General features: G+C 42.2%; 1 protein-coding gene across 2 annotated transcripts in view; it reads left to right on the forward strand.

Annotated features, from left to right (window-relative positions):
- Window positions 1-2,302: 2,302 nt before the first annotated feature.
- The window catches only part of PANK1 (pantothenate kinase 1), a 54,085-nt gene continuing 42,813 nt past the window's right edge, over window positions 2,303-13,574 (forward strand). Inside the window, exons 1-2 of one of the 2 annotated variants that reach the window (XM_008573102.1) lie at window positions 2,303-2,938; window positions 3,025-3,360. In XM_008573102.1, coding sequence (XP_008571324.1) covers window positions 2,572-2,938; window positions 3,025-3,360 — 703 coding nt within the window. In that variant the 5' untranslated portion in view covers window positions 2,303-2,571. Of the gene's footprint in view, window positions 2,939-3,024; window positions 3,361-13,574 lie in introns of those variants that run through there. The other variant, XM_008573103.1, reaches the window with a different exon arrangement.

Here is a 13,574-nt window from a genome sequence, read left to right on the forward strand (position 1 = left end):
TGGGTTCCCTCCTCCCTCAGTCTCTTCCAAACGTCATTTGTTCCTTGTCCCTCCTGGAGCACATGATAGCTCATGCCTCAAAGTTACACCTCCTACACACACCCTTGAATAAATCTGTGAGATGCCTCCTGGCTTCCTCTCTACCACACTCCGGGTGTAACTGATCCAGGGCACCAGCCTGACAAGGGTGGGAGAAAGCAAGCAGGTAGAGGACGTTCCGTCCCCAGTATCAGTACTAGTACTTCTGCCCTACCTGGGTCTGAGCCACTTGGCTCAGGACTTTCTCACCATGCCTGGGAATCAAACTGGAGAGATGTCCTTGGAGATATGGCAGTGCTAAAGCTTCTATTTGCATCTTTGATGTAAACTGCTTCCTAAGCTACTCATTTCATTTATGTGGGAATTTGAAAAGTATATATTTGAACATGTAGGAGTGGCAATGGAGATTTTTAACAAATTTACAGTAGAAAGTGAGAGGTCCTGGGTGAAACATCACCTAAGTCATTTATTTAGTCACAAATAATTACCCAGCACTTCCTAGGGATACAGTACTGAACAAAATAATCATCTACCTTAATGGGGCTTATAGTGCAGGGGGAGGGTGAGATGGGCAATCAAATAATAATATCTAATTTTTCACAGCACTTACGATGTACTGGCACTTTACATATCTTAATTCATTTCATCCTTGTAACAACTCCGTGATGTCCTATTATTATACCCATTTACAAATGAAGGAACGGATGCATTGTATCATTACACACTAAGAGGTCACTTATGGAGTATAAGGAGTCGTGAGAGTAGCAGGAAGTCCTAAGGGTCAGGGAAGGTTTCTCTCTAGAAGAGGTTGAAGTGGAGACCTAAGGGGTGAGTTGGAGTCTAGTAGACAAAACAGGTCTGAGGGAAGAGAATTGCAGGCAAATTGAACAGCAGATGCAAGATGTTTAAGGAACTGAAAGCAGCACAGTGAGTCCGAGACAAGGCAGGAGAGGTATGCAGAGGGCAGATCACCCAGGTTTTGTGGGGTTTTTTAACGTCTTCAAATAGCACGATAAGGTCAGAGAAGCAGAGAGAGTTGAGATTTAGGGTCTAGTCCTAGCTTTGCTCTTGATAACCTCAGCTATCTCTCTGTGGCTCAGTTTGCTTACCTGATAAAAATAAGTGGATGGACCGACAGAGTTCTCAAGTGGCCCCTCTGGTTCTAAAGCTCTGATTCTAGGTAAGACTGTTGGAAGGAATTGCCAGTCCCTGGTGCAAGTCTGAGGCTGCTGAATGCACTGAGGCCCAGAGACCCAGAGGCCCAGCCCACAGTGACCAGCCTCTGATTCTTCCTGATTAAGTACAAACGATGAAGCACACCACACAATAAATACGGCTGTGAGCATGGTTTGTTCCTCTCACTTTAAAGGATTAACTGCTAATAATAAGAGTGTAATACGGATAATTACCTCTTTTGAGCATTTACAATGTGCCAGGATTGCACCACTTACTTTCAGGTACAGTTCCTCACACCAGCCTCCATTACAGATACGTGACTGAGGCCTGAAGGGATTTCATAATATTGGGAGGGTTTTCACCACCCAAATTTGTTGCTACTGAACATGTCCTGCCCTGTTTCCAGGTATGTTAACTTAACAAATTAACTTTCTCTGGGTTTGCTTAGCGGCTGAGTTGGAATTTGAATTTGAACCCAGCGCTGACTCCAAAGCTCATGGTGTTGATCACCATGTGATGCTGTTTTCCCTTCTTAAAACAGAGGTAACTTCTTGCTCTATAAATAACATGGCATTGTCTCTTGAAGTCCTTTCTGGGTGAGGAAAGAGCTTTTTATAGCTTGGGATTGCTTCTGTTTACTTGGTCTCTTCCAGCATTGGTTAAATCCTGCCTACGGTTTTGTCCTTCACTGTCCTTACACTGTATTCCTAGGTTTCCTCCCGGCTAAAGGCAGCTCCACGAAACCGTGTGTGTGTGTGTGTGTGTGTGTGTGTGTGTGTGTGTGTGTGTGTGCGCGCGCGCGCGTTTACTTGGTCTCTTCCAGCATTGGTTAAATCCTGCCTACGGTTTTGTCCTTCACTGTCCTTACACTGTATTCCTAGGTTTCCTCCCGGCTAAAGGCAGCTCCACGAAACCGTGTGTGTGTGTGTGTGTGTGTGTGTGTGTGTGTGTGTGTGTGTGTACGCGCGCGCGCGAGGCAGCAAAGAAATTTCACTCTCCTCCCTCCCCAGGTCTGCCTATCTTTCTATAAATAATCGTTCTCCTCCCTCCCCTCAGGCCTTTGAGTAGTTGGGTCACTTAACCAAACGCGCGCGCGCACACACGCACACACACACTTACGGGGGGAGGGAGGGTATGGGGGGAACAACGTGAGTGACCTTGCAAAGGAATCTAGCCCACTGAAGACAGGATTAGCAAACCTGAAACCTCTGCAAATATTTGTCTTCCTCCCGAATTCCTCGCGAAGCTGTTCGCTTCGCTCCCGCCTGCCTCACCCAGTGGCCTCTCGGCTCGCTCCGCCACACAAAGCCCAACCCGCCCATCTCTTCTTTGCAAACCCAGAGAACTTCATTCCCCATGTTGAAACTCGTCGGCGGCGGTGGCGGGCAGGACTGGGCATGCTCAGTGGCGGGGACAGGTCTGGGAGGCGAGGAATCCGCGCTTGAAGTCGCAAGGCCGCGGGATCGGCTAGAGGCTGACGGCGGGGGCCCAGCCTGGGGGTGCGCGGGGATCTCCGATTCTGCGCCCGGGGCGGGCATGCTCCAGGCGGGCGCCAAGGGGCCGGCGCGCGGGAGGCAGGGCGCGGAGGAGGTGGGGGAGTTTGCGGGAGGAGGGGAGGAGCGCCCGGCTCGCCATCCCCCGGTGCCGGCTCTGCGGCTGCTGAATCGGAAGCTGCAGGGAGGATCCGGGGAAATAAAGACACCCGAGAATGACCTCCAGCGAGGCCGCTTGAGCTGGGGCCCGCGCGCTGTGAGATTTAGGGTCTAGTCCTAGCTTTGCTCTTGATAACAGAGAATGACCTCCAGCGAGGCCGCTTGAGCTGGGGCCCGCGCGCTGCCCCGCCAGCCCTCGGCATGGGCGACCGCGGCGGGCAACTGGAGCACTCGGCCCCGCACTCCCCAGGAGCCCCCGCGGGCACCGGCGCCGCGGCGGTGAATGGGCTACTGCACAACGGCTTCCACCAGCCGCCAGTCCAGCCGCCGCTCGTCTGCCTCCGGGGCCCCGTGGGAGGCGGCGACGCGGCGTCTCCGCGCCACCAGCTCGTGCCTGAGCTCCAGCCGCAGCTACCGCTCCCTCAGCACGACTCCCCGGCCAAGAAATGCCGGCTGCGGAGGAGGATGGACTCGGGAAAGAAGAACAGGCCGCGTAAGTCCCGCCGGGAGGGGAACGCAGACGCGCGGCAGGCGCAGCGCGCGGGGCTCCGAATCCGCAGTGGCGGGGACAGGCGCCGCAGCGCGCCCTGTGCGCACCAGCGCCGGGGATCGAGGGACTGCCCGGAGGGGGCGCCCGGGACTGATTGTTGCCCCTGAGACGCTAAGGACTAAAGATCGTTGCCTGAGCCTGCCCTTTGCTCTTACCACTAGGATGGGCCGGTTGGACACGGAGCTGGTCCTTAAGTCACCGCTCTGTAAAAGCCGAATGAACTGCCCGCGCTTCTAATTGGCCACTGGGAAAATGCATGTGTGTGAACATTTGGTGGGGTACGAGAGTGGGGATAGAGCAAGAGGAACAGCCCAGGCTGCCCTTTTCCTTCACGCCCCTCTCCCTTCTCGCCCCTCTCCCTTCTCAGAGCGAGTCTTCCTGGGGTTGCAGCTCAGGCCACCAGCTTGCCCCTTGAATCGCAGAATAGCCGCCAGCATCTTGGGTCTATTGGCGAAAGCAAGTCTGGAGGCGTGGAGTTTGACAACCCCCCAAAATCACAGCCTATGAATTGCTGTTTTCTCGCAGCCAATGAGAGGGACTGTTGGGAGGGACACACCCACTGATACCATGTGGGCCGGAACTATGTGGACCAATGAGGATTGGAAGTGGATTTTTTTTTTCCGGGAGGGAGGAGACAGAATTGAGGGTTTATAATTGTAATGTACAGCGCAGAAAGCCGAAGTGCGTTATTGCACAATCCAAAGCTTGTATATAAAATGGTAGTTTGTAAAGAGCACCTTCCCCGCAGGACGTTCTGGGGTGTAAATTTGTAGGTCGAGGTTACAGCTGGTTTTTCTTATCTGAGCCGAACTTCATTCAACTGGTTACCTCTTTGTGGGTGTCTTTAATGAAGCTTATAAATGGCAAAAAGCAAAGTAAGTAGAATGCGTGATTATAAATGGTGGCATTCACACTTGCACCTTTTGCATGTAGTTTATTGTGTCTGATATAGGGAAATTGTTAAATAGGTTTTAGATTTCTGTAAAAGTTTGATATTTGGCAAACAGCATAACACCTTTACTTTTTCCTGTTTCTCTTTTTATTTCTTTTTGACTCTTAGCTTTTCTGCATTGAATTAAAGTTTCTGAGACTTTGGAAAGCACTTTAACATGACTGTGGGTGACTCTGATACTTGTATTTTATAGGTCCGAAATGTTAAGGTTTAAAGTTAAGGTTTTGTGTGGAAGCAATACAGCAGATTTGGCTTTGGTTGTAAGGAAGGCATCCAAGCACCTGAATTTTTATTTATTTCTGTTTTTGATACTTGTTAGAAAATGACTTTCTTTTATGAACTTAATATTGATTACCTGTGATTTATTAATCTATTTTACTTCTTTTGAAACTACATTTTAGTTATTTCTCTGATCTACATTAACAAATTGTACTAGAGTTCGAAGTCCAAATAGCTAAAATATAATGAAAGACAACTGTATTGAGTTTTCATTTAATCTTACTAGCTTGAATGGTCTGTGTTTAATTAAGCATATAACACCTCTTGAAATAATATTTGAGGAATTGAAAACACTCCAACGGTAGCTTTTAGACTGAGAGAAAGTAACCTGAGCCTTAACTTGTGCTTGCAAACTCATAGGAATTATTTTCAAATACGAGAAAATATAACTATTTGCTTGTGTGCTTTGGGTCAGCAATAAAAGTGGTTTGTATTCCTTACAAAAGTAAAAATCTTACTTGTTCTAAGTTTAGTGACCATAATAGTTGCTTATAATTATTTTAAAAGGATTCATCAAAACTGGCTTTTCATTATCCTGTCATGTTTTCTTTTCTCAGATTTGAACAGACATTTGGGAAATAAATTTTACATGTTCCAAGGAGTCACATTTGCTCTTTTCACTACCAAAATTCCTTAGTTAAAACTGAGTTTAATTTAATATCTTTGTATGTTGCCTATTAACATTCAGGTATCTTTTTGTAAAAAGAAGTATTGCTCGATCAGTTGATATTTAGGTACTCTGAGAGGAATCTACTTAGATTTAAGCATATCCTTACTTAAAGTTAAGCCTCTTCCTATTTCCTGATGACTGACAGGTGTTTCATGAGCATTTATTGCAAAGAGCATTTGTGTGTTTTCAATGTGACCTTTGAGGGTATGTTGGTGGTGAAACATCAAGCTGTACAAATCATTAATTCCTGCTTACCAGTTTGCATCAGACACTGTCCAAACCAGATGTGTGTTAGGACAACCAGTGATATCACTTCTAAAGGCACCTGGAATGCATATGCAGATAGGTGTGTTTCTGTTTGGTAATATTTTGGGTAGAGTGCAATATATAATAAAATACTCCATGTTTGAAAATGACGAATGAAATAAAATAAACAGTTCAATATTTTCAGATTTAAAAAAACTAAATCTGACCTCTCAGTGCAGAGACTATTGAACATCAGGCAATCTAAAAATCAGATCAGTGTCAGGTTGATTTTGCTAAACCAGGAAAGAAGAATATTGTCCACAGTTATCATCTAAAGTGTCATTGCCTCACTCTACTCATCCTTGGAAGGCTTTTCCAAGACTAACTGCTTCATCTAGTTGCCCTAGTTACTTTACCTGCCTCTGCTGCTTAGCAGTGGTGTGATCTCAACCAAGTTACTAGCTCTCGTTTTGAAATGCTGGAATTGGACTAGGTGATATCCAAGTGTTGTTTCTGGTACCTTCAGAATTCTATGATACTTCAGAGCTCTGTTCCTAAATGACCTGTGCACTAGTTATCCACTCTGCCATGTGACTTAGCATTTAATTATGCATTTTTTTTTTGCCTTGTGCTGACTGCTTTGTGTGTGTTACTTGTCTACCCAATTAAATTGAAGTCTGATTATAGATGATGTATATTTTTTTCTTATATGCCTTACACCTTGGGTACATCAATGTATATCAATGTCACTGAAAAAACAAGTGACATCATAACCACCTCATCAAGGTAACTATTTCCATCCCTGCAACAGACTTTGGCAATAGTCTTTTGATGGAGTTTCCATAAGGTATCAGTAGGGAAATTCATTTGGTCTGCTCCATGGTATGCTGATTCTTTGAAGCATATGTAAGTAGCATCTCATGGGGTCAGCTCATTTACCAATTATTTTGAAACTAGTGATAGTCCTGACTAAGATGCTGTGAATGCCTAATGTGTTGTAAATGGTGTAATGATTCAATGCCCTCCCACCCCTTACCCCCATCACAAGGGCTTGGGTTTGAGTCTCAGTTGAAAAATCAGAGCCAGTTACTTAACCTCTTATGTTTTAGTTTCAGTATCAGTAAAATGGTGATAATCATACTACTTCATGGGGTTGATGTGAGGATTAAATGAGATAACATACACAAAGAACTTAGATTCCAGCTTGGCATATAGCACTTGGTAAATGCCAGCTCTCATCATCACCTCCCTAATAAACACTGTCCACCATTAATCTACAAAGCAAGACAATGGAGCTGGTAGATACAAGCTCAGACTGACTTACTTAGTTTAAAAAAAAAAAATGCAGGCCTAGAATAAGAAAGACCAAAAAGTTTTATCTGGTTAGCTCTAACACTCCTAATTCCACAATTATTGTGTCTGTCTTCCTTCCTTCCTTCCTTTCTTCCTTTTTTTTTTTTTTTGCCTTTTCTCCCCTGTTTACTGGATAGTATAAAAATGTAGAAAAAGGTAGGAAAAGCATTCAGGGTCCCATCACTCAGAGAAAACAACTGCTTAAAATGTGCCATATTTTAAAGATAATTTTTGATCATACTAACATAAGATTTTGATAACTTTTATTTTAAAATTTTAGTATAAGCATTTTCTTATGGCATTTAGGCATTATCCTTAATGGTTATATTATATTTCCAATATTCCATTAGGTGGATATACCATAGTTTATTTAACCTGTCTTTTGTAGCTTTAGGCTGCAGCCTGCATCTCTCTCTATATCATGAAGCACACACACACACACACACAAAGTATTTGAATTCAAACCTTGTAGTCTTGGTTAGAACTTGGAGTATTTTACTGTATTAGAAAGCAGAAGTATTGCAGCAACAGCTTTGTATATAGTTCTTTCTACCTAATAAGTCATTTTCAATAAAATTGGTGAATACATACTTTTTAGGGGAGAAACAGAAAGGACACAGTATTATATAGATGTCTTGAAATCCTGGACATTTTAGGCATCATGAACACTGTTAAGCCACAACTCTACTGCAAAAAGAATTCAAAGGAAATAACTGAGTCACAGAATCCTATGCTGCAAAGGTAAACATTTCAGCATCATCTGAAGGGTTCAAGGACATGTGCTGCCTTCTTCCTTCCTGGTGTGCGGGAACAGGCAGGGATCACAAATGGATCCATGCGGTGGCCTTCTGAGGGGAGGTTCTGATTTCTCAAATCATCCAAATGGAACATCCAGATAGCAGAAAATGGGTTAGAGTTCATTATGCACATAACATACTCATGGGTACAAACTGAACAAACCCAAATCTATTGTCAGTTTTAGCCACCATTGTGAAAGTATAAGGCTTCAATTTTCTAAATCAGGATATTTAGCTTTCGACGGTAAAGGTGCAAATTACCCCTGAATCAGGCTAGTAAGAAAAACCAGGATAAAAAAATGAATTAAACAGGGAGAATTTTCTGGTTATATCTGCATACAGTGTTGTATGTGCCTTTTTAAAAAATTTACATGATCAACCCTTCTACATGGATGAGAAGAATTACAAATTCAAGACCACAAGAACAAAAGACTAAAATGGAAAGTGGGAGCACACTCTATTATTGCTACCTTCTGGAATGTGGTCAGATTCCCAAGATTGCCAATTAAGTTATGAATTGTACAATACACATTGGAACTGAAGATTAAGAATTTAAGACCCAACTGTCCAGTGTCTAAGTGGTTAAGGATCAGGATTCTGTTAAACACATGCACACTGCTTTTCCTCCAAAAGGCCTGTAAGTGAATTTCAACATTAATACAAAGAATATTTTCTTTAGCACGGTAACCAAAGATGGAAATACTGCTGTTAATTCTTAACATGTAGGACATTTAGCAAGTGAATAAAACAAAACCCATCATGATTTGGGAGACAGAATAAGCAGGGAAACAAAGTATTGGTTTTAACTGATTGGTGTGTGTGTGTGATAGCCTGACTTTTAATATTGTGTGTGTATGTATGAAATGCAATCTAGACCAGTTACCATGAAAATAAATCAGGGTTTGACTTCTATTATATTTAATTGTTTGTGCTTTAACTTCAATATGTAAGCCAGTATTCACCTTGGGATGACATATTTTGAGTCAAATATGGAAAACTGTTCAGTGTACCCAGTGCGGCTTACAGAATTTCTAAGTAGACCTTTTCTCTAGATACTGCAGCTGTCAAGCTTGATATCTCATTATCTAATTTCTGACATCTTTCAGATGTTTTGAGTTGGTTAATCACGTGTGTGTGTGTGTGTGTGTGTGTGTGTGTCTGTGTCTGTGTGTGTGTGTTTTCTCCTTGGGAATGTATTTGAGAGCAGAAGATGATTGCAAAGTGTGAGGCAATGTTATTTTTAGAGGCCATTACATCAAAATAACGATCTCAGCCTCTAAGAGATTTCAATATAGTTTGAAAAAAAGGTAGAAAAACTCATGGCAACAATAGGTACATATAGTAGTAGCTTGAATGTACCTAGCAATGTGAGTAGCTATTATTGAGCAACGGCTATGTGCCTGTGTTCTTTAATCATTTTTGCAAAAGCATGCAATTACCACCCCCACTCTCCATTTTACAGGTGGGGAAAGAGAGGCTCAGAGAAGTGAAGCAAACTGGCCAACGACCTGTAGTCAGTGAATGGCAGGGCCAAAATTTAAACACAACTCTGTCTCCATTGCCACCTGGCTTTCTTTTCTGCCACAATAAGCTTATTATGTATGTTGGAAAAGGAAATGTATTAACTTCCAGAAAAGATTGGTGTATGTGCTCTGTACACCTTTGGCAAAAACCTCACTCCTGTGTCTGTGGAAGTAACAGTACATTAAGAAGCACTTACTATGTGTCAGGCACTACATGGATTATCTCATTAAATACTCCTAGCACCCTATGAGATAGGTACTATTATTGCCTTCCTTCTATAGATGAATAAACTGAGGGCTCATAACTCAGAGTAAAACTATCTCAATTCAGATTTTGACTTGCTGGGCAGGACCCTAGTGGGTTCCCAGAAAGAAGTAAGTGTGGTTAGTGTTCTATAGTGGAAAAAGCTTTAGAGCTACTAGACCTGGATTTAGATTCTCATTCCACTATTTACTAGCCATGTCGCCTTAGGTGCATTCTTAACTTCTCCAAGGCTCACTTTGTCAAATAGAGATAATGGTGCCCACCTTATCAGTTGTAGTGAAGACCAAGTGTAGAAAATGTATATAAAGTGTATAGTAGCATGCCTGAACCCTGGTATATGCATAGTAAAAGATATCTTACTATTTGCTATGGTTTGAATGTGTCCCCCCAAAAGCTTGTGTTAGAAACAATCCCCAGCGCAACAGTTATGGGAGGTGGAGCCTAATGACAAGTGTTTAGGTCATGGGGATCTACCATCATGAATGGATTAATGCCAATTATAAAAGGGCTTAAGGCAGTGAGTTCAATCTCTTGTGCTGTCTTGCACATGTGTTCTTTTGCCTTTCTGCCCTTCTGCCCTTCTGCCATGGGATGATGCAGCAAGAAGGTCCTTGCCAGATGCAGCCTCTTGATCTTGGACTTCCCAGCCTCCAGAATAGCAAGCCAAGTACATTCCTGTTCATTATAAATTACAGTCTCAGGTATTCTGTTATAGTAGCACAAAATGAACTAGGACACTATTAATAGTAGTGTTCTTAATATTAATAAAGGCCGTTTAATGTTAATAATATTGCTGTTATTTAGTCACAGAGGCTTTCAAAAGTTTCTAAAAATCTTAGGATTTCCATGAACTCATCTTTCCCTGACTGGGAATCTTTTTGGGATCAGATTTCAGAGTATCGTTGAACCTGACCTGATATCATCTCCTGAATACAAGCTCCCCTAATGCTCTCTGATGTTTCTAGAAGCAGAACACATGGCCTGTGTCACAAGTCTTGACCTCGTTGTCACTTTCATAGATTGCCTCATTGCAACTCCTGAGACCAAGTACAGCATGCTCTCTTTGAAGAGTGATGTTAGCAACTTAATGAATAAGAAGACTGTGTAATTTATTTGACTGTTAATCTAGTGTCAGGACAAAGTTATTTTTAAAAAAGGAAGTGTCCTCCTTTGATCTTGACTGTTTGATATCTCAGCCCTTGACCGACGCAGATATGCACAAAGGAGATGAGGATTAGAAAAGTGAGCACTTTTCCTTTAAAAAAACCGCATGAATTGAATAGGACTTCAGAATTCAGAACAGCTGTGTCCAGTTCTTGGGTCAATTTTTAAATTCGTTTTCCAGGGTTTGAAAAAAATGGCCTTATAAACTTTGTTCTGGCAGATGATGAATGAGGTAGATATTTCTGGGTGCTTGGTTGCCTTCAGCGCCAAGCATGTGGACCTTCTGGTGCTCCTGGCCTTGATTCTCCACCGAATCTTAGGTTACAAGGACTTTACATAGAGGCTCAGGATAGACTGGACCTGTATGAACCTCTGTGAGCTGTGTGGCTAGCCTGGGCACTGTCAGTTACTTAGAACCCGCTGGGGCTTCTGAACAAACAACTTCACAGCCCAAGGGTAGCCAGTCCAGGGGTGAGAGGCAGGGGTGGACTTCGTTGACTTCAAGCCTGATAGGAGTCAGCAATATGTTGAGGCTTCCAGCAAAATGTAAGCAGTCTGTAAATGTTATTTATTATTGGTGGTGGTGGTAGGTGTTCTTCTTTATACCAAGTCAAAATCTGCCTTCCCATAAATTCTTCCCTGTTTCTTGAAAATACAGTACATCTATCCATCTTCTACATGACAGCTCATTAGATATTTAAAGGTACCTGTATTATCTTGACTCTTCCTCTGGGTCTTTCCTACTTTTTGAAGAACCAAGACCTACACACTTGTCTGCCAGACTCCACCCATGTGATTCAGTGCAGGTTGTATTGAGTTGCTGACGGGTATTAAAGCAAGACTTCTTTGGGTTGTCATAAAGGAGATCAAGTAAATATTGACCTGAATGGCCTTGAACTCTGAGGTTTAATGATTCTCAGGGGACCCACAGGGACTGATCAGTTTTTATTCCTTTGGGCCAGACACTTTGTGCTGGACTGTGGAAGTGATACTGGGTTCCATGTGACTCTAAATTGGAATGGAACCTGAGGCCAGTTGCCTGGTTGGATTTTACTTAGACGCCATCGCAGTTCCGCAAGTCACTAAACTCTGTGTACGAGTCAGGACCTGAACATTAGTTGAGTCTGGAGACTGTTTACTATTCATACTTCCCCAACTACCTTTGTTAAAAATTTAAGGGAATGTTATGTATTTAGGATGTTATGTACAAGGAAGGTAACATAAGTTTGGCCGAGAAGATAATCACATCTTCTTACCTTTTATGGAAAATCCTCTCCCTTTTGTGGACGGTTTTTACTATGAGGAAGGATTCAAATGTGATTTATTCTTTGAGGTGACCACATAATATTTCATCAACACTTTTGAAGAGTGCTAGGGGTACCATTAATAATTATGCCAGGACCACAGGCGTAAACTGGGATTATTTTAGGCAAACCAGGAGTCCCAGTGAGTGGTGTGCTAGAGCCAATTTATACAGGCTCTGGGAGCTGACCGTACACATTACTTTCCAACACTGCGTTCAGTAGCCTTATGTTGGTAGCATGAAATTGGCCATGATGGATATATTTACACCATGGAAATGGCAGGCACTGAAAATCAAGGCTTTATTTTTATAGAGCCAGTTGTTAAACATTTACCAGCACACCACTGACAGGGACATAGTTCACAGAAGAGGCTCAGAGAAAAGTCCCAGAGAGCATCAGTTATCCCAATTGAATTATTGAAGCATTTTAGGTAGAGAATAGGAGGAAAGGTCAGCGTGTCCTTTGCTACTTAGGACAATGTCAGAAGATGAAAAGTTAGATGAGGGAGCCTTATTCTCAGAAAAGAAAGTCTTCTACAAATACTTGAGGACACACTATGGTGTAAGGGTAGGATTTCTTTTGAATTACATTGTTTTCTGCCTCCCATTCTCCCTCTTAAATTCCTACCCCAAATGTAGTTGGGCTCAGTGCTGTAGTATCCAGTAGGTAGACCAAGCAGCTGTCACTGTACCAACAGTGCAGCAGGGAAACCAAGGAGAGGAGAAGAAAATAATATAAATGTCTTTATATATATAGACACATACACATGCATGCACCAAAGTATTAATCACATGCAAATCATAACTTTGGACCTATTTATACTTATTTTATGATTCACTGTTGTTTTTATTTTTGAATGACTTGGGTTATTTATTCATTGTGGATTGGAGAACACCAAATTTTATTCTTTAAATAGATGTAAATCTGGCCCCAATTGGTTCTCCTACTTTTCTAGGGTGATTTATAATTTATTTATTTCAGGGTGGAGTTGCCAGAATGTCTTCATTTCATGTTTCTAGTTAGGGCAGGCAGGTTGAAATTTGTCCCAACCAAGAGGGAAAGGAGTTTGATATGTTTGGTTCCATAAGCAGGATCTGTGAGGCAGAAAAGAGACTTCCCCAGTTGAGACCCATTGGGGGTTTACTCCAAAGGTAACTCATTGTGTTCTACTTGTCCTCTTATTTTCCTGAATGAGTATTTGGAGAGCGTTGGGATTTTAAAAACTCTTTAGTTTAGAAAATTTCAAACATTATACAAAACTACAGTATAGTGCAATAAACTACCAATCTCATCACTCAGCTTCTATAATTATCAACTCATGTTCAGTCTTATTTTATGTATTGTCTGCCAACCCCCTCTCCTCCCAAACTGGATGATATTGAAGCGAATCTCAGAAATCATATCATCTGAATATTAAATGTTTTCGTATATATTTCTAAAAGATAAGAACTCTTTAGAAACATAGCCATAATCTGTTATTTGCTGAAAAAAATAACGTTTTATATCTAGTTAAGAGTATAGCATTTTATTTTTTTTATTTTTATTTTTTTTTTTCTTTTATCTTTTTCCGTGTCCGGCAACGGATCGCAACCCTCAGTGTTGCC

The sequence above is a fragment of the Galeopterus variegatus genome, unplaced genomic scaffold (genome assembly GCF_000696425.1).
Source record: "Galeopterus variegatus unplaced genomic scaffold, G_variegatus-3.0.2 Scaffold877, whole genome shotgun sequence".
In the NCBI taxonomy this organism is placed as follows: domain Eukaryota; kingdom Metazoa; phylum Chordata; class Mammalia; order Dermoptera; family Cynocephalidae; genus Galeopterus; species Galeopterus variegatus.